Source organism: Chiloscyllium punctatum, chromosome 7 (genome assembly GCF_047496795.1).
Source record: "Chiloscyllium punctatum isolate Juve2018m chromosome 7, sChiPun1.3, whole genome shotgun sequence".
In the NCBI taxonomy this organism is placed as follows: Eukaryota; Metazoa; Chordata; class Chondrichthyes; order Orectolobiformes; family Hemiscylliidae; genus Chiloscyllium; species Chiloscyllium punctatum.
Window position 1 is genome coordinate 130,989,064 of NC_092745.1, and position 22,412 is coordinate 131,011,475.

General features: G+C 40.6%; 1 protein-coding gene across 3 annotated transcripts in view; it reads right to left on the reverse strand.

Annotated features, from left to right (window-relative positions):
* syde2 (synapse defective 1, Rho GTPase, homolog 2 (C. elegans)) overlaps positions 1 to 22,412 on the reverse strand; it is a 233,776-nt gene that overhangs the window by 102,614 nt on the left and 108,750 nt on the right. For all 3 annotated transcript variants that reach the window (XR_011961195.1, XM_072574847.1, XM_072574846.1), the window contains exon 5: positions 263 to 444. Coding sequence is in view for 2 of the 3 variants with exons in the window: in XM_072574847.1 (XP_072430948.1) it covers positions 263 to 444 (182 nt within the window). In the remaining variant the exon portion in view is untranslated. The remainder of the gene's footprint in view (positions 1 to 262; positions 445 to 22,412) is intronic.

Sequence of the window (22,412 nt, forward strand, 5' to 3'; positions counted from 1 at the left end):
TGGAATAATGTTTTGAGGCTCAATGAAGAATATATTACTTACTTACAGATCAAACAAAGAATAAAAATGATGGAAAAGAAAACATGTCTGAATGCTGTGTGTGACAACAGACTAGACGGGACAAGTAGCTGGTTTCACAAAACTCACCATTTACTTTTTTTTCCCCCAAATTATAATCAATTCTTAAAAGTGTTATACATAAGAAAGAAATGGGTTATATTAGTAACGGAGGTTTGATCAGACATAGGCTCTTCATTCATACCTTCTCCACCTCAGGCAGGCAGTCCAAGAGACCAACTGTATATTCAGAGTCACTGTGATCGTTCTCACATCCAGAAGACGTAATCTTGAGGGGCTGCTTAGCCATGGCATCGAGAACTGTTTCATACAATTCCTTTGTTATTAAAGGAGATGGCAGTTCCCTCAGATAATCCTTGAGGACACCTATAGGTGTTGAGAAAAGATCAAATGAAGCCATCTGTCTTGTACACATCGGTTTTAAACATTTAGGAATCACAAGCAAGTTTTTAGAATCCTTTCACAACTCTCTAGTGGTAAAACGTAAAGATGAGGCAATTATGGGGAGGAATAACAACCAAACTGACAGTATGGCAAATTTCATGCCCAATACTGAACAAACTCTTTGTAAGAAAACTCAGCTCAACATATGTTTATAAACAAATTACAAAATATTGTCATATATCAATAGGTAATTCTAATCAACAAATACGGAGTCAGTCTGGATAGAGAGAAAATAAAGTGCAAAAATAGAGTCATAGAATCATACAACAAGGAAACAGGCCCTTTGACTCAACTTGTCCATGGATTCCAAAACTTCATATCCATCCAGAGTCAAAAGCAGGTCGTGAAAGTTATGACATGAGAATGCCACAACTAGATTACTAGTTAACTATAATCTACAATACTGTGCATCTGCTACCACTGTTGGAAAGAGTTTAAACTGATTCAGTGGGAGAAGGTTGACAGCATTAGTTCAGTAGGGACGCTGCATAATGATTTACAGGAACCAAGGCAGAGGGAGTTCAGCCATATTGAGTTGCAAGGGAACAAGGTGAAGCTGGATGGCCTCTAATTTAATGCTAGGAGTATTACAGGCAACCAGATAGACATGCTGAATGCAACGTTGTTGCCATCACAGAGACATGGTTGAGGGAGGGTCACGACTAACAATTCAACATTCCAGGGTATAGGATTTCACATAGCACAGGGGAGGGTATTAGAAGTAGTGGTGTTGGATTATTAATTCAGTCACTGCAATGAGAAGGGATGATACCTTGGAAGGGTCTTCAAGTAAGGCTTTATAGGTAAAACTCAGGAAGGAAAAGAGGGCAATCACACTGTTTTAAAGAAAACAACCTGAAATAATCCAGCCTCTATCTCAGGCCACATCCTGGTGAAAATTCTCTGCACCCCCTACAATTCTCTCTGGCCACAGGAAGATGACAGAGGACTGGGAAACAGCTAATGTGGTTCCACTTTTCAAGAAGGGTTGTAAAGACCAACCAGAAAATTACAGCCCAGTTAGTGTTCCATCAGTGATAGGGAAACAATTGGAGAAAATTCTGAAGAAAATGCTTCATTTCCACTTGGAGAGACAAAGTTTAATCAGTGGTAATAAGGATTGGCCAGAGGGAGGTCATGCCTAATAAATTTGATTGAATTTTTCAAGGTGACCAGGTGTGCAGTTGATGTCATTTATACGAATTTCAGAAAAATGTGGGAAGGAGGTAACAACACATGGGATCCAGAGTAACATGGCAAGTTGGATCCAAAACATTCTTAGTGGGATGAGACAGTGTTGGTAGAAGGTTTTGTGTGGAGTCTAGTGTCCAGTGGCATACCACAAGATTAATGCTGGGTCCGTTATTGTTTATCATTTATAAACAATAGAGAGAAAGTGTGGAGGAGAAAATGATAAGTAAGTTTGCAGATGACACAAAGATTGGCTGGGTGGTTGACAGTGAAGAAAACCTTACAATACAAGAGGATAGATGGATTTGTCAGATGAGCAGATAAGTGGCAGACAGAAGTTAACCCTGAAAAGTGAGAGATGATGCACTCTGGAAGTGGTACCACCACACGGGAATATTCAATGAACAGCAGGAGACCAAGAAGTTCAAAGGAACAGAAGTAGCTGAGAGTGCTTGTCTACAGATCCCTGAAGGAGGTAAACAGGTTTATAGGGTAGTTAAGGAAGCATACAGAGCACTTAGCTTCATTAAATGGTCACAGCAGCCAACATAATCAAATACCACTCCCACCCTATTATACTCTCTCCCACCCTCTTCCATCGGGCAGAAGATACAAAAATTTGAAAACACGTACCAACAGATTGATGAACAATTTCTTCCCCGTCGTTAGCTGACTCTCACATATCTCTCACATATCAGAGTTGATCTTTCTCTGCACCTTCACTGCAGCTGTAGCACTATATTCCATAATCTGTTCTATTACCCTGATATTCCAGCCTCAGGTGACTGTGTGAAGTTTGCACATTCTTCCTGTGTCTGTGTGGGTTTCCTTCAGGTGCTCCAGTTTCCTCCCACAATCCAAAGATGTCTAGGTTAGGTGAATTGGCCATGTTAAATTGCCCATTGTGTTCAGGGATATGTAGGTTAGGTGCATTAGTCAGGGGTAAATATAATAGGTTAGGGGAATAGGTGTAGGTGGGTTTCTCTTCAGAAGGTCGGTGTGGACTTATTGGGACAAAGGGCCTGTTTCCACACTGCAGGGATTCTATTAAAAAAACTGCTCCATCTTTCAATGAGATCATTGAATGAGAATTTCAATTTGAATGCTCAACTCCACTTTCCTGCCTTTTTCCTTTAACCTTGATACACTTACTGATTATAAAATCTCTCAGCCCCAAATATCAACTAGACCACCACCATCCCATTACCAAAGAAAACATGCACAATGGGCCTTAATGACTACTACCCAATGGCTCTAACCTCCATAATCATTAAGGGCTTCGAGGGATGTCATAACCCACACCAACTCCAGTCTCTCAGTTTGCCTTGATCCCCCAAAATTTGCCTACTGACGTAACAGGTGCACAGCAGATGCCATTTCTCTAGTTTTGCACTCATTCCTGGAACGCCTGGACAACAAAGACACCTATATCAGACCCCTGCTCATCAACTACAGCTCCACCTTCAACACCATTATCCCCCCCCGACTGACTTCAAAACTCTAAGACCAAGGTCTTGGCTCCTCCCTCTGCAACTGGATCCTCAACTTCCTGACCCACAGACCGCAATCAGTGAAGATAGACAACTACACCTCCACCACAATAACACTCAACACTGGAGTTGCCCAAGGATATAAGAATGTCATCTACAACTTTGCTGATGACTCCACCGTGGTAGGACAGATATCTAACAAAGACAAGGCAGAATACAGAAAGGGAGATGGAGGATTTGGTGTCACAGTGCAATGATAACCTTCTTTCTTAACAATCTTTCTTAACGTCGGCAAAACTAAAGAACTGATCGTTGACTTTCGAAAGAAAGGAAGAGAACACACCCCCATCTACATAAACGGAACTGAGGTTGAGGGGGTTGGGAGTATCAAGTTCCTCGGATTAATGATAACTGACAACCTGTCCTTGACTTCTCACATAAATGTGATAGTCAAGATGGCATAACAATGTCTCTTCTTTATCAGGCAGCAAAGAAAAGCTGGCGAGTCCTCAAGTTTTACAGATGCACCATTGAAAACATACTGTCTGGGTGCATAATGGTCTGGTATGGCAACTGCTCTGACCAGGACCACAAGAAACTACAGAAGGTTGTGTGCACAGCCCAGATTAACATGGAAGCCAATCTTCCATACAGAATACATTTACATGGCCCATTGCTGTGGAAAGGCTGCCAATACCATCAAAGACCCCTCCCACCCCAGTAATGCTCTCCTACAATTTCTTCCGTCAGGCAGAAGACACAGAAGCTTGAACACACACACTGACAGGTTCAGGAACAGCTTCTTCCCAGCCCCATTTAGACTGATGATTGGACTCTCTAACTTCAAATTATGCTGATCTTACTAATGTTGATCATGCCTAGCATGCCCCGTGCAATGTAACCTGTATGGATAGGCTCTTGATTAGTAAGGGGATCAAGGGTTTCAGGGAGCAGGCAGGGAAATGGGGTTGAGAAACATATCAGCTATGACTGAATGATGGAGCAGACTTGATGGGCTGCATGGCCTAATACTGCTCATTGTGATCGATACCTGACCTCATAACAGTAAGTGGGAAATTCAGAAACAAATTTGTAAGGAGATTTCAGTTGTCTGTAAGAATAATAGAGTGGTTGTGGTAAAGGATTTTAAGTTTCCAAACACAGACTGGGACTGCTATAACGTTAAGGGTTTAGATGGAGAGGAATTTGTTAAGTGTGTACAAGACAATGTTCTGATTCAGTATGTGGATGTACCTACTGGAGAAGGTGGAAAACTTGACCTACTCTTGGGAAGTAAGGCAAGGCAGGAGACTGAGTTGTCAGTGGGGGAGCACTTTGGGATCAGGGACCATAATTCTATTAGTTTTAAAATAGTGATGGAAAAGAATAGACCAGATCTAAAAGTTGAAGTTCTAAACTGGAGGAAGGCCAATTTTGATGCTATTAGGTAAGAACTTTCAAAAGCTGACTGGGAGCAGATATTCGCAGGTAAAGGGATGGCTAGAAAATGGGAAGCCTTCAGAAATAAGATAACGGGAGTCCAGAGATAGTATATTCCTGTCAGGGTGAAAAGGAAGGCTGGTAGGTGTACAGAAACCTGGATGACTAGAGAAATTGAGCTTTTGTTTAAACGGAAGGAAGCATATATTAAGTATAGACAGCAGATAGCGAATGAATCCTTAGAAGAGTATAAAGGCAGTAGGAGTATACTTAAGAGGGAAATCAGGAAAGCGGAAAGGGGACATGAGATAGCTTTGGTAAATTGGGTAAATGAGAATCCAAAGGGATTTTTTATAAACACATTAAGGACAAAAGGGTAACTCGGGCGAGAATAGGGCTTCTCAAGATCAGCAAGGCAGCCCACGTGTGCAGCTGCAGGAGATGGGGGAGATACTCAGAGTATTTTGCATCAGCGTTTACTGTTGAGAAGGGCATGGAAGATAAAGAATGTGGGAAAGTAGATGGTTACATCTTGAAAAATGTCCAAATTACAGAGGTGGTAGTGCTGGATGTCTTGAAACACAAAGAACAAAGGACATTTACAGCCCAGGAACAGGCCCTTCGGCCCTCCAACCTGAGCCGATCCAAATCTACTGTCTAAACCTGTTGGTCAATTCCTAAGCATCTGTATCCCTCTGTTCCCCACCTACTCATGCATCTGTCCAGACGCATCTTAAATGAATCCACCGTGCCTGCCTCTACCACCTCTGCTGGCAATGTGTTCCAGATGCCCACCACCCTCTGTGTGAAGTACTTACCACGTGCATCCCCCTTAAACTTTCCACCTCTCACTTTGAAAGTGTGACCTCTCATTATGGAATCCTTCACCCTGGGAAAAAGCTTGTCTCTATCCACCCTGTCTATACCCTTCATGATTTTGTAAACCTCATTCAGGTCGCCCCTCAATCTCCTTTTTTCTAATGAAAATAAACCTAACCTACTCAACCTCTCTTCATAGCTAGCACCTTCCATACCAGGCAACATCCTCGTAAACCTTCTCTGCACCCTCTCCAAAGCGTCCACATCCTTTTGGTAATGTGGCGACCAGAACTGTACACAGTATTCCAAACGCAGCCGAACCAACGTCCTGCACTATTTTAACATGACTTGCCAGCTCTTATAATCAACATACCATATGCCTTCTTGACCACTCTATCCACCTGTGCAGCAACCTTCAGGGTACAATGGACCTGCACTCCCAGATCTCTCTGCCCATCAACTTTTCCCAAGGCCCTTCCGTTTATTGTATAATTCGCTCCAGAATTATTCTTGCCTAAATGCATCACCTCACATTTGTCTGGATTGAAAGCTATCTGCCACTTTTCCGCCCAACTCTCCAGTCTATCTATATCCTTCTGTATTCTTTGACAGTCCCTTACTTTTTCTGCTACTCCACCAACAATGCCCTCTTCTAGATCATTGATGTATATCACAAACAATAGTGGCCCCAACACTTACCCCTGTGGGACACCACTGATCACCTTTCTCCATTTCGAGAAACTCCCTTCAACTACTACTCTCTGTCTCCTGTTGCTCAACCAGTTCTTTACCCACCTAGCTAGAACACCCTGCACACCATGTGACTTCACTTTCTCCATTAGTCTACCATGGATAAAAGTGGATAAATCTCCAGGACCTGATCCAGTATATCCCAGAGCTCTGTGGGAAGCTGGGGAAATGATTGCTGGGCCCCTTGCTGAGATATTTGTATCATCGATAGTTACAGGTGAGGTGCTGGAAGACTGGAGGTTGGGTAACGTGGTGCCACTATTTAAGAAAGATAGTAAGGACAAGCCCAGGAACTATAGACCAGTGAGCCTGACATCGGTGGTGGGCAAGTTGTTGGAGAGAATCCTGAGGGACAGGATTTACATGTACTTGGAAAGGCAAGGACTGATTTGGGATAGTCAACATGGCTTTGTGCGTGGGAAATCATGTCTCACAAACCTGATTGAGTTTTTTGAAGAAGTAACAAAGAGGATTGATGAGGGCAGTGTGGCAGACTTGATCTATATGGACTTCAGTAAGGCATTCGACAAGATTCTTCATGGGAGACTGATTTGCAAGGTTAGATGTCATAGAATACAGGGAGAACTAGCTATTTAGATACAGAACTGACTCGAAGGTAGAAGACAGAGGGTGGTAGTGGACGGTTGCTTTTCAGACTGGTGGCCTGTGCCCAGTGGTGTGCCACAAGGATCGGTGCTGGGTCCATTGCTTTTCATCATTTATACAAATGATTTGAATGTGAATATAGGAAGTATAATTAGTAAGTTTGCAGATGACACCAAAATTGGAAGTTTAGTGGTCAGCATAGAAGGTTACCTCAGAGTTCAACAGAATCTTGATCAGATGGCCCAATGGGCAGAGGAGTGGCAAATGGAGTTTAAGGTGTTGCGTTTTGGAAAAGCAAATCAGGGCAGAACTTATACACTTGATGGTAAAGTCCTGGGGAGTGTTGCTGAACAAAGCGACCTCGGAATGCAGGTTCATAGCTCCTTGAAAGTAGAGTCATAGGTACATAGAATATTGAAGGCAGCATTTGGTATGCATTCCTTTATTGGTCAGAGTATTGAGTACAGGAATTTGGAGGTCATGTTGCAGCTGTACAGGACATTGGTTAGGCCATTTTTGGGATATCACATGCAATTCTGGTCTCCTCCCTATTGAGGGATTTTGTGAAACGTGAAAGTGTTCAGAAAAGATATACAAGGATGTTGCCAGGTTTGGTGGATTTGAGCTACAGGGAGAGGCTGAACAGGCTGGGGCTGTTTTCCTTGGAGTGTCAGAGGCTGAGGATTGATCTTATCGAGATTTATAAAATCATGTGGACCATGGATAGGATAAATAGACAAGGTCTTTTCCCTGGGGTGGGGGGGGTCGAAAACTGGAGGGCATAGGTTTAGGGTGAGAAGGGAAAGATATAAAAGGGACGTAAGGGGCAACGTTGTCCACACAGTGCTGTGTGTGTATGGAATGAGCTGCCAGAGGAAGGGATGGAGGCAGGTACAATTACAGCATTTAAAAGGCATCTGGATGGGTATATGAATAGGAAGGGTTTAGAGGGATATTGCCAAGTGCTGGCAAATGGGACTAGATTAGATTAGGATATCTGGTTGGCATGGACAAGTTGGACTGAAGGATCTGTTTCCATGCTGTATGATTCGATGATTCTATAATGATTTGTTGTAAACTTAGCATTATAAATATTCCATCCATACAGACTAGAGGTTCATCTATAGTCACATGCTTTTTTGGAATTGATGCACTTCCATCACTTTCTGACCTGTTTTAATAAATCACCTTCACAGAATTGATCTAGATCCACGTGCCTCTATTTAAAATCCAAATTACAACGCATATTCTGCGCACATCTTTAATCAAAATATGCAAATCTCTGAGGGTGGCAGGACAACTTGATAACATTTTATAGACACCTCAAAAAGAAATCTCTGTGTAATCATTGATTAGACTGCAGTAGAATGTGATCTCCAAATTATTCACATCATGCTGTAGGAAAGATGTTAAGGTCTTTCATACGGTGTTGGAGTAATTTACTACCATGGAAGGTAAGAATGGAAAGAATGTTTCGGGGAAATTTCATTGAGGTATCAAAATTATGAGCACGCCTCTATATATGCGTTTGCAATTAGAAGTTTTAAATCAAACTCTCAAGCAGCTGTTGTTTCAATGCGCTGGCATATTTGCAATGTGCTGAGCAACCATATTTTGATTATAAAAAGGGCAATAAATTCAAACTAATTGCAACTGGAAGAAGTACTATCAAACCATATTAAAATATCGATCACTATAGGTCACCGAAGCCAAAAAAAACATTGGTGAGAAGATTAAAGAAAGTGTTTTGCAACTTTAATGAAGTATTGTGATTTCAGTATTAATAACAAATTAAGATCACAATCAAGTTTCTCCTTATTTGATCAAGAAACTTGCTTCTGGTCCCAAGTAAAAGATTAACAATATCAGCTTGTGGAAAGAAGCTGCCAGTTAAAACATATCTGCAAGCTCAAATCAGACTAATGAGTAATGCTAAAGTACAAGAACCACGATGAACTCTTTTGACTCTAGTAAAAAGAGTCTCTACCACACTGGTTAAATTAGCCCTGTGAAAAGCAAGTTGTTGTTTTAAGTTCCACTTTCACTTTTAATGCCCCAGTTGCTCAGCCCTGTGCTTTACCCTGCATCTGCACCAAATAAATTTAGAGAGCAAACTAAACCCAGAGTTCACTTCAGTGATTTCACTTTTTTTCTTACTCATTGAACTGTTAGCATACATGCTTAACTTTGACATGCAAACTTACACGAATGAATGCAGGCACAATGCAAGAACATTACTTTGGGACTGCTCCCAAAATCAGCACTGGGCAGCAAAATGCAGGCAGCCAGAGTATTTGATTATAAGTAAACCAACAGCAGCACAGTTGTTTTCTGGGTCAAGATTTGCTGCATTAATGCCCATGCCTGAGCTATTATAAATCTGTCAAAACAAACGACTATCAGCTTCCCACATCATTGATACGCTCAGTTTTTCATTTTGTAATACAACCATCGCAGTGTGTTTGAAAATTGCAACATTCTTTCTGTTCAAGCTCAATTTCAACAGATTAGATAACATACATCAAATAGAGCCTTCAAGTTGTCACGAATACTCTTAAAGCAATGTTAAAATTTGCTGAAGTTTAGTTAGATCATACTTATGGCAGCTCAGGTTATGATTATTCATAGTCAACCTGGTGTAGCACATTTTTAAAAATCTCAAGCACAGGAAGCTCAAAAATAGGCATAAGCCATTCAGTCCTGTGAGCCTACCCCACCATTCATATTGATTATGGCTGATCATCCAAATCGATAGCTTGCTCCCACAGTCCCCCCCAAACCTTTGATCCATTTAGTCCCAAGTGCTTTATCCAACTCCTTCTTGAAATCATACAATGTTTTAGTCTCAATTGCTTTCTGTGTCGCAAATTCCATTGACTCTCACACTCTGGGTGAAGAAATTTCTCATCATCTCAGTCCTTAGTGATATAATCATTAGACTATCAATCCAAAACCAGTTAATGTTCTCGGCACCCAGGTTCAAATCCTGCCATGGTAGACAGTAGAATTTGAATTCCTTAAGAAAATATCTGGGATTAAGAGTCAAATGGCCATGAAACCGCTGCCAATCTTGTTCATTATTGTCCTTCAGGGAAGCTAATTAGATTAGATTAGATTAGATTCCCTACAGTATGGAAACAGGCCATTCAGCCAAACAAGTCCACATCGACCCTCTGAAGAGTCACCCACCCAGACCTGTTCCCCAACATTTATCCCTGGCTAATGCTCCTAACACTATGGACAATTTTGCATGGCCAATTCACCTGATCTGCACATCTTTGGACTGTTGGAGGAAACCGGAGGACCCGGAGGAAACCCATGCAGACATGGGGAGAATGTACAAACTCCACACAGACAGTCACTCGAGGCTGGAATCGAACCCGGATCCCTGGCGCTATGAGGCAGCAGAGCTAACCACTGAGCCACCGTGCCACCCCAAATCTACCATCCTGATCTGGTCTAGCATTGTGGTTGACTCAACTGCCCTCTGAACAATTAGAGACAGGCAATAAATCCTGGTCTGGCCAGTGACATCCACATCCTGAAAATGAATTTTTTTAAAAATTACTCCACATGCTCAGACTATCCAAGTCATCTGGATCATCCTACCTGCATCTACCCAGTTAGTCCAGTTAGAACTTTATAGGTTTTTATTGAGATCCATCCTCATTCTTCAAAACTCCAGTGAATATAATCCTTACTGATTGAACCTCTCCTCATGTCACTCCAGCCACCCCCAAGGGCTGACTTTACCCAGAAAGAAAATTCTTATTTTACTTCTCAGTCACACAAAATTTAGGAGTTGTCAAGATATATAAAGTTCTAAAATTTTAATGCTGGCATATTTATATAAATCATCAGAACAGAATTAGACATGAACACACTAAACCTACCAACATCGAAAACAAATTAGAAAATAAACTTGTATAACATATGTGAAAGACAAATTCATAGATAAACCCCTGGTTAAAACATCTCAAAAGCCTGGGGCTAGAAAAAACTATGGTCACTTATCTACACAGAGCTGCTGCTGGTAAAATTGTTCACACATTGAAATGAATGGGCAAAGTATTGCAGGTTGGCAAACAGAGAAGCACAAAGCCCTCATAAATTTAATAATAGATTTATTTTCAAGCTATTGTCCAGGCATGCTATGAAGATTGGCGAGTTTTGAGAAGATTTGTAGCTCAGGTTGAGGCTTTGGATGTAGGTTTGCTCGCTGAGCTGGAAGGTTCATTTCCAGACGTTTTGTTACCTTACTAGGTAACATCTTCAGTGGGCGTCAGGCGAAGCAATGCTGAAAATTCCTGCTTTCTATTTATTTATGTGCTTCGCCTGAGGCCCACTGAAGGTGTTACCTAGTAGGGTAACGAAACATCTGGAAATGAACTTTCCAGCTCAGCGAGCAAACCTACATCCAAAAGTGGTATGAAGGTACCTGAATACCATGTAGAAATTCCCTCACTGAACTGTTTTAGTACAAAACAACTGTTTCAATAATAAGTTACCCTTAAGCAAATTTATGCCTCCTTGGTTTGTATCAGAAATTACATTTATTCTTAAACTAATACAGTTCAGGCGAGGGCCTTAGGCCCACCAAGTTTGTACAACCAAAAATATATTAAATCTACAAATCACATTTCCTCATTGTGTTGTCTCATGTTAACAAGATATTTGATCATTTAACTTCATGTCTTAAGATTCTGAATTACTTAATGGCATTGAGTTAGACCACCCTTCACAGAGAGGGGCTTCCAGAGAGTACGCTATGGTGTTCAGAAGTTTTATGTAAATGGATTTTTGTCAAGTACCCAGCTACAAATTGATAGTATCTAATTCTGTAATATACCTCAAACCTTCGAAACACATTATTGTCTTTTCCTTTAAGTACATATGGGACGTAGAGGGATCTGGATGTCCTGGTGCTTGAATTATAAAAGATTTGAATACAATATAACAAATACCTTGGAAAGCTAATACAGCATCATTCACTATAAAGGGAACTGAAAACAAACGTAGGAACATTATGCTTCAGTTATGCAGGGCACTGGTGACACTGCATCTAGAGTACTGCACAAATATCGGTCATCTTATTTAAGGATGGATGGAAATGCAATACTGGCAGTTCAGATTTGTTCAAGGTTTATTTGACGGATACCTAGAATGGGTCAATTGTCTTGTGAGGAATGGTTGGACAGGCAAGGCTCGATTCCACAAGTTTTTTAAAAATTCGCTTGTTGGACAAGGAGTTGTTGGCTGGCCAGCATTTAATGCCCATACCTAGTTGTCCTTGAGAAGGTAGTGGTGAGCTGCCTTCTTGAACCACTGCATTCCACGTGCCATTAGGTTGACCCACAATGCCATTAGGGAGGGAATTCTAGGATTGTGGCCCAGCAGCGTGAAGGAAAGGTAATACATTTCCAAGTCAAAATGGTGAGTGGCTTGGAGGGAAATGTGCAGGTGTGGGTGTTCCCATATCTGCTACCCTTGTTCATCCAAAAGGAAGTGGTCATGGATTTGGAAGGTGCTGTCTGAGAATCCTTTGAATTCCTGCATTTTCTTGATACACTGCTGCTACTGAGCGTCAGTGGTGGAGGGACTGGATTTTTGACAACGTGATGCCAATCAACCAGGCAGCTTTGTCCTGGATGGTGTCAATCTTCTTGAGAGTTGTTGGAGTTGCACATATACAGGCAAGCTGAGGGTATTCCATCATACTCTTGACTTTTGTTATGACACAGGGTAAACCCCTCTGCTAATTTAAACCGGTCACACAGAGAAGCTCAGTTCGCGCCATAGTCTGTTAAATTTCAAAAGGCAAAGAACTATCCCAGAGGTCACTATTTAAAGTGAAAATTATCAATTTTATTCCTGAAGTCCAACAGAGAATATTAAAACCAACAACTATTTACAACTCCTTTATCTTAAACCTATCTTTTGCCTCGCACTCTACAATACTGGCCCAATAAAAATCCTGAGTAAGATTTACAAAAAAAATTCATGTTTCAAAAGCCAGTCAGATTCTCCTTTGTAAATTTTCTCTAGGTCAATTTTGATGTTCTTCTGCGCAAACTTCTTACAGTCAGGTACCTTTCAGAGAGCTCTTCAACTAGCAATCTACATTTGTGGATGTCCTTTGCAGTTCTCCTTCTAATAGTTCAAAATATCCGGTTTTATACCCCAAAACATCAGATCCTTTCATAGGTTTTAATATTATCAAAATACTAAATTCAAATTTGATTGGAGTTTGGTATCTTGAAGCATAATTTAAAATGATTGGGTGAATTTGAATTTATTTTTGTTTCATGGCAATTCATCTGCAGCGATTTGTTTCCCAAATGTTACAGTCTTACTTTGTTCAGGACTCTCTGTGCTTTATCAGTCTTTGCTAGTTTTTCACCTCTCTTAAAGGTACAGTACACCTTTATACCTTCATAACACTTGTGCCTTGTGGATAGTTGATGGGCTTTGGGGAGTCAGGAAATGAATTATCTGTCACAGTATTTCTAGTCTCTGACCTGATCTTGTAGCCATTGCATTTATATGGTGAGTCTAGTTGAGCTTCTGGTCAATGGTAAAGTTAGTTTTACAATAAACACAAATAAAGTTCACTTTTTCACAACACTACAAAGTCCATTCACTTCAGATTTTAAAAATTTATGCAGAGAAAACTTAAACCACGAGGTCATGCCATACCAATCAATAACTCGGTACATGATCTTGGTTCCCTTACAATACAAACCAAATGTGGCTAAGAGATTGGCTGAAATGATGTGAAAAATCATAGATCCCACAAACTCTGACACAGACACTGGAGCCAAAGTACAACTGCATTAAAATATCTGGGCAACATATCCTTTTCAATAGTGTCTTGCACTGATCTAAAAACAACTCAAACATTTCATAATTTAGTTGTACTAAAGCAGAGAAGGGCTAAAAACACCCATATTTTCATATAAGCACTCCTCCCAAATCACGACTGACAGGCTATGCTTGTGATGTATGCTAGTTTCTAACCAGCCTACAGTGTAACCAAACCATCCCCATATCAAAGAAATTATTTCCCTCTAAAATTCTTGAGCATGTTTCAATAGTCCTTGAGTGCAGCAATACTAATGCCACCCCATATATATTATCCAATCCTCTTGATATCCAACAGGGTTAATGGCTCACCTGACAATGATACCTCGCAATGATCCATCTGAGCACCAATAACTCTCCCACTTCTGAATAACAGGTGCAGCTGTCAATTGTTCACTCTATGACCAATGACATAATTCAAATTCAAAGTGATGTGCCAATAAGAATGAGAGAGTCAAACTGCATGGAAACCAATCCATGCTGACCATAATCCCAAACTAAACCAGGCTCATCTGCCTGCGCTTGGCCCTTATCTCTCTCTTATTCATGTTCCTACCCAAATATTTTTCAAATGTTGTAACTGTACTTGTTCATTCTACACACAAACCATTCTCTGTTTAAATAAAAAGTTGTCATCATGTCTTATTAAAATCTTTTTCTTCTCACCTTAAAATTATGCTGCCTAGTCTTGAAATCCTCCATTTTAGGGAAAGGATACCTGCCATTCACCTTCTCTATACCCCTTAGTGTTTTATAAACCTCTATAAGGTCACCCCTCAACACCCTACGCTCCAGTGAAGGCGGCCCCAGGCTATCCAGCCTCTCCTTATAACTCAAACCCTCCATTCCCAGCAACATTCTAACAAATCTTTTCTGAACTTGATCCAGCCTAATAATATCCTTTCTAAAACAGGGCGACCAGAACTGCACACGGTATTCCAAAAGGAGCCCTCACCAACATCCTGTACAACCTCAACATGACTTCCCAACTCCTATACTTAAAAGACTGTGCAATGAAGGCAAGGATGCTAAATGCCTTCTTAACCACCCTGTCTACCTGCGAGGCAAACTTCAAAGAATTATGTACGTGAACCCGTAGTTCTCTCTATTCTACAATACTATCCAAGGCCCTACCATTAACTGTGTAAGTCTTGCCCTTGTCTGTATTATCAAGATGCAATACCTCACACTTATCCAAACTAATCTCCATCTGCCACTCCTCAGCTCATCAACCCAATTGATCAAGTTCTCTTTGTAACCTTAGATAACCTCTTTACTATCTATTATACCACCAAGTTTGGTGTCATCCGCAAACTTATTAACCATGCCATCTAAATTATTTATGTAAGTGACAAATAAAAGTGGACCAGCAGTGATCCCTACAGAACACCGCTGGTAACTGGCCTCCAAACCAAAACCAACCCTTAATGCCAGGAAACTGTGGTGATGAAGTCAATTTTGTATCCAATCAGTAAGCTCACACTGAACCACCATGTGATCTAATTTCACTAATTAGTCTACCTTATGGAACCTTGTCAAAGGAGCTATTGGCAACTCCAACGTCAGCAGCCAGACCTCAAGGATGGATTAGTTGCAATGTATCCTGGCTCCTTAAGTTTTAATCTCAGAACAACAGTTCCGTATTTTCATTGGCACAGCGGCAGTGCCACTGCCCCTGGACCAGAAGGGCCTGGGTTCAATTCCCACCTGCTCCAGACTGTGAAATAACACCTCTGAACAGGCTGATTAGAAAAATTAGTTCACCAACAGATTTACCTGAGCCACTGTGGTGCAGTGGTAGTGTCCCTACCTGTGGGCCAAGAGGCAGGGGTTCAAGTTTCAAGGTGTGACCCACTCTCACTAGTATTCTTACATACAGATGAGGAAGAACACCACTTCAACTCGGACAACACATCCATATTAGGACAAGCCAAACAGAGACACAGACGAGAATACCTAGAAGCATGATTTGAAGATGTCGATGTTGGACTGGGGTGTAGAAACTTAAAAATCACACAACACCAGGTTATAGTCCAACAGGTTTAATTGGAAGCACACTAGCTTTCTGAGCGTCGCTTCTTCATCAGGCGATTAGGCGATCAGACTATCACCTGATGAACGAGTGATGCTCCAAAAGCTAGTGCTTCCAATAAACCTGTTGGACTATAACCTGGTTTTGTGTGATTTTTAACCTAGAATCATAGTATTCTCACTGGAACTCTATCAACAACCACCTGATGAAGGAGCAGCACTCCGAAAGCTAGTGCTTCCAATTAAATCTGTTGGACTATAACCCAGTGTTGTGATTTTTTAACTCAGCACAGGTAGGTAGTGTGGTGAAGCCAGCATGTGAAATGCTTGCCTTCATTTGCTAGGGAACAGAATAAAGGAGTCAGAAAGTCTTGTAGGAGAAAGTGAGGACTGCAGATGCTGGAGATCAAAGCTGAAAATGTGTTGCTGGAAAAGCTCAGCAGGTCAGGCAGCATCCAAGGTACAGGAGAATCGACGTTTCGGGCATCAGCCCTTCTTCAGGAATGAAGGAATAAGGAAATATGGTTAGGCTGATTCCTGAAGAAGGGCTGATGCCCGAAATGTCGATTCTCCTGTTCCTTGGATGCTGCCTGACCTGCTGAGCTTTTCCAGCAACACATTTTCAGCTCAGAAAGTCTTGTCCCAACCTTATAAAACATTGGCTAGGCCACAGGTGGAATACAGTGTCACCACACTACCGGAAGGATATGATTGCACTGGAGAGGGTGCCGAGATTCATCAGGATGTTGCCTAGGACGGAAAGTCTCAGTTACAAGAAGAAACTAGATAGGCTGGATTGAGCAAAGGAGGCTGAGGGAGAGCTGATTAAGGCATACAAAATTATGAGAGGCACAGATAGAGTGGATTGTAAGAATCTCTTCCCCATGGCAGAGGGCATATGTTTAAGGTGAGGAGTAAGAGGTTTACAGGAGATCTGAGAAAGTTGTTTTCAGCCAGAGGGTGGTAAATGTATGGAATGTGTTGCCTTACAAGATAGTGGAGGCAGGTACTCTTGCAACATTTAAGAAGTATCTTATGAGTATTGAAAATGACAGAACATAGTAGGCTATGGACCAAGTACAGGTAAATGAGATTAGTGTAGTGTGCTGTTTATTAGTCAGGCCAAAGGGCTTCTTTCTATACTGTGTGATTCTCCGACATTATCATTATAATGAATTGTTTTTGAGTGTACTGGTTCAAGACTAATTAGTAACATGATTCAGGGGGAGCTTTCTAATTGGATACAAAATTAGCTTAACAGCAGGAGACAGAGTGGTAGAAGGTTGCTTTTCAGACAAGAGGCCTGTCACCAGCAGCGTTCCAGAGGAATTGGTGGCATAGTAGTCAGTGAAGGTTTTCTAAGATTACAAAGGGAGTTTGATCAAATGGGCTGAAAAATGCAGATGCAGTTCAATTTGGAAAAATGCAAGGTATTGCATTTGGTACAACAAACAGGGGCAGGGCTTATACAATTAATGGTAGGGCCCTGGGTAGTAGAACGAGGGGTTCAGGACATAATGCTTAGTAGTTTTAAAAGGCGTTTAGCATGCTTGCCTACATTGCTCAGTCCTTTGAGTATAGGAGTTACGATGTCATGTTGAGGTTGTACAGGATGTTGATGAAGCAAAAGTGAGGACCGCAAATGCTGAAGATTAGAGTCAAGAGTGTGGTGCTGGAAAAGTATAGCAGGTCAGGTTGGAATACTGAGCAGCTCTGCTTGCCCTGCTATAGGAAGGATATTATTAAGCTACAAAGGGTTTAGAAAAGATTTACCAGGATGTTGCCAGGTATGGAAGGTTTGAGTTATAAAGAAAGGCTGGAAAGGCTGCAACTTCTTTCACTGGACCGTAGGAGGTTGAGAGGTAACCTTACAGAGATTTGTAAAATCATGAGGGGTATAGGTGATAGGTGTATTTTCCCTAGGACGGGGGATTTCAACACTAGGGGGCATATTTCTAAGAGGACAGGAGAGAGATTTAAGAAAGGGGCTTTTTTTTTTACACTGAGGGTGGTTTGTGTATAGAATGAACTTCCTGAGGAAATGACCAATGCGGGCACAGTTACAATGTTTAAAAGAATAAGCAAGGTTTGGAGGGATATGGGCCTGGAGTAAGCATGCAGACTAGTTTAGTTTGGGATTATGTTTAGTGTGGACTAGTTGGACTAAAGGGTCTGTTTCTATGCTGTTTGACTCTATGACTTTGTTACAGAACTTAAATATTGCCAAAATGAGACAAAGTTGAAGGCTATTACACCCAAGACTGAAATGCCAAAATTAAAAAATTAAAAGTAAAGCAAAATTTCCACAGCATGAGAAGTGGCTGTTGAAATATGTTGGCATAGATGCAGCAAGAACGTTTAGTGTCTTTGTTAAATTCAAAGCAGGCAAATTGACTGCATTCCCATGACAATGCCCTGACCAAAGACTGGCTAGCTCCATAGACCTTTCCTTCAAAATCTGATGTACGAACATATTCCTTTTACCCAGAAATAACAGAAACAGGTAAAGCACAAATGAGTAACACTGCAAAGTCAACTGATAATCTTAAATTGGTAACTCTTAGTGCAGTAAGAATCATTTAGTAAACACTGCCCTAATAACAATCATCTCTAATTTTGGACACAAAGAGTGGAATATACCCCTTTCAGGTTTGGCTTAAGAAATGGCAAACAAGGCGGAAAAGCACATTAACCTTTTTCGTTCTCATTCTCAACATAGCATCATATCTAAGCTGGTGAATTGGCTACTAATATCAAAAGAGGTCACACACAGTTTTGCCACTATTATGTCCAGGTTCCCCAATGTGTTCTCGGTCCATTTGGGTTACCCAAATCATTAAAGCTCCTGTGCTAGAAGGGATAAAGGGAATTATCCAGCCCCTCAGCGCGTTGCAGTAAGGGGTTCCTTGCCTTATGTAAATGCCTTTCTCCCAGACCAAGTGAATTTTAGCATGAGCCTATTTAGCTAGGCTTTCGTGAGTTAACAAAATAGTGAGTTCATTAGTCACCACTTGAGCAGAAATAATAATGCAACATAGGTTAAGAAAAAGAAGTCCAAAAAAAAATTTAAAATACCAGAGTTATTTGTTAAGTGTAGATAGTATAAAATTCTTTTGTCTTGGTTCCTTTCAACAATGCCTGGCTGTTAGCTTTATGACTGTGCATCTTTTGTAAAGACACCTTTTTCTTTATACTGGATGTTAGACTAAAATGGGAAAAGCTCTGCTTTAAACCAAGAACCGTGGAAGGAGCTGCTGAACTTTTAAAGCAAGTTATTGAAACACACGGTGAGTTGTGTTTATTTCGTTCATGCACTCGGTGAAGATATCCAATGTTCCTCAGTGTGTGCAGAGCAAGCTTCATCCAGGAACAGACTGCTGACTGTACAAACTAATTAGGTTAAGTTGCAGAGGCCAGGAGCCAGCAGCATGACAACAACTCTAATTGAATTTTGAAGATGAGGACAGTACCTGCATGAACAGGATGGAGGCAGAAGTCTCTAGACTACAAGAGAGTCAGTCAATTTGTCTCTCTTTCTCTCCAAAAAGGAGTTTGGAGAACAGATGATCATGGTAGAAGCAAAAGGAACACCTCTTTGAATCCTGTGGACTGACGCTATTGAACTATTTCCCCCAGTACTTTTCTAAAATTTCCCTTTTAACCATAATATCCGTGTTTGCTTATTTGCCTGTGTGGATATTAAAAGAAGGGGGTTTGAGTTTCATCTAGCTGAGCTGTGATGACAATTCATACATTTCTTTGCCTGCAGTTAAAACAAATGTAATAAATAACAGCTCAGGTTCAGTGCAGAAGCATGTTTAATGACTGTTCCCAAGCTGTGGCCTACACACACAATAACATGTCACACCACAAACACATGGACAAACAAGAAATTTGTAGTCGGTTTTTAGCCCCCTTACTTGCATAACTCTGAAAGAGTAAAACAAACATAAGTCTGCAAGAAATGCCTGCCTGCTAAGAGGGGTGTGGGTAGTCAAACTCTTTTGTCTTCCTGCTTAATCTATTTGAAGTTTCCTGACACTGCATAGGTACGACATTCCATGGATCCACACAAGATTCTGTCAGTCACTGAATTTACATCCCAAGTCTTTTCTTAAAAGTATATTTCTTTAAGTTCAAAATTCAACATTTCCATATGTACTTCAAGGTTCCAATCGATCATCTTAAAAGATTTTTGTGAAAAATTATAGATTTCCTTACAGTTTAAGTGGATAACACACTTAATACTGAATGCACCAGCTTGCTCAATCATTTGGTCAACTCATGCTGTGCAAAATCAGTCATGGTGAAAAGACAACTTAACGGGAAATTGATTTTTTGTATCTTTTAGTGGCCCACATGTGAACATAGTAAGGAAGGATGATGTCTACCATATAGACTGCCAGACAGGTCCACTGGCTGAAAGAAAGGACAATTTACAATTTTGATTGTTCTTTTCAATTTCTGTTGAAGTGCATTTTTCATAATGTTTTACTTAAATATGCACAATATGTCAATTAAACCTTAAGGTGCAGAACTGACATGTAAGAAAATTGATTACCACTTCAAAAATTACCATCACCAATGCCAAGACGAACAAGAAAGGAAATAGATGAGATGTATAAACACAGATAGCTGCGCTCTGTTTGTCCATCACCATCCTACCTCTCAATACTCCTTTCTAAACATATTTACTCAGTACGTAGACCTACTGAGGATCTAAAGGAATTGTTTTGAAAAATAATATGCAATTTTTAATTACAAGATCAACACCTAAGGAATCTTAGAATAATTAATCCATGAACTATAGCATATGGCTGCTTGCTATTTTTGCAAAACAGCTAACATAGCCAAAGATAAGACAAAACATTTTAAGAAGTACCAAATGTGGTGACCTCTCCAAAATTTTGAATGGTTTCTTTCATGCTAAACAATTGAAAGACTAGAAAACGTTGAGTCCTCAAAACGTAAGTACAAGTATAGCACTGTTTGCAGAGTGTCAGAGATGACAGTAAGCTTTCAGTCAGAGATATTGCTGTCCACTAGCATTAACTGGTCCCTGTTGTGTTTAATGATATCGACTCACATTCCAGGGTCATGACTAGCAAGCACCCTGGGGGTCATACATTTAGATGGCCAATTACCTGAACAATGCCCTAAGTGTACAAGCGGCGCCAAAACATAGTGTTATACATTTTTTAAAAACTGAATTTCATTACTGCTACTGGAATGTCAAAGAACCAATGTTATTTTTAAATAGCGACATAACATATATGCAAAGGTCACAGTAGCTAGGTGAACATATTAACCCTTTGTTCAAGCTGTTCAGTAATTTATTAAAGAAATACATGAATGCAGAGTGACTGCTAGCTCATCACAATTACTGAACTTCCAGTGTATTTAAGTGCAATGTTAATATTGTACATAAAAGATTGAGGACTAAGTTTCTTAAGAAAGTCAATAAGTAAAAAGCATTTTGCAAATTTATAAACTGACAGCAAATTAAATGCTCCAGAAAAATGGGAGGGGAGAGGGAGAAACACAAAAACATAGTTCAAACGATACATTTATGCAAGTTTGACTCCAGTTCAATAAATTGAAAAACTCTTCAACATTAAAACATTCTTGACAGCATCAATTCAATAAATATAGATCGAAATCAATCGTGTCCTTTTCTCTGGCTAAAAATGCTGCAAAGAGTCTAACAATTTAAAATTAAGGTTTGACTCACAATGTAAAATGAAATTATTGGTTTCTACGACATGCAACTTTGAGAGCAATTTAACCTTGCAGGTTTTCTGCATGATTAGATAATCTTAATAGAAATAAATTTTAAACTATTACTTTGCTCAAGGGAATTAACCCTTCCAGATTTTGTGCTGATGGCCAAAGAAAAGCAAAAACTTGATTTTAACAAAAGTCCAGAGGGTTAAAGGACATTATTTCCCAGGAATGAGATTTATACAATGTTTTCCATTCTAAACTAAAACTGTCAGTTGTTGTTCAAGGCTGTCTCTCTCACCTCTGTCAGAAACTGTGTGCTCCAAGTCCCACTCCAGAGGTTTGAGCACTATATCCAGGACAAAACGTGAGGTACAGCAGCAAGGGAGAACTGCAATGTTCCATCCATCAACATCGCTAAAATGGATTATCTGATCACTTATCTAATTCATATGTTTGACTGCTTTCAGTATTCACTGCAGTCTGTCACATTTCCTACATTAGAACTGTCGAAAGGATGCTGTGAAACTTGAAAGGGTTCAGAAAAGATTTACAAGGATGTTGCCAAGGTTGGAGGATTTAAGCTACAGGGAGAGGCTGAATAGGCTGAGGATGTTTTCCCAGGAGCGTCGGAGGCTGAGGGGTGACCTTATAGAGACTTATAAAATCATTAGGAGCATGGATAGGGGAAATAGACAAGGTTCCCTGGGGTGGGAGAGTCGAGATCTCGAGGGCATGGGTTTAGGGTGAGAGGGGAAAGATACAAAAGGGACCTAAGGGGCAACTTTTTCACACAGAGAGTGGTGTATGTATGGAATGAGCTACCAGAGGAAATGGTGGAGACTGGTACAATTACAACATTTAAAAGGCATCTGGATGGGTTTATGAACAGGCAGGTTTAGAGGATAATGGGCCAAGCGCTGGCAAACGGAGCTAGATTAGGTTAGGATATCTGGTCGGCATGGATGAGTTGGACCGAAG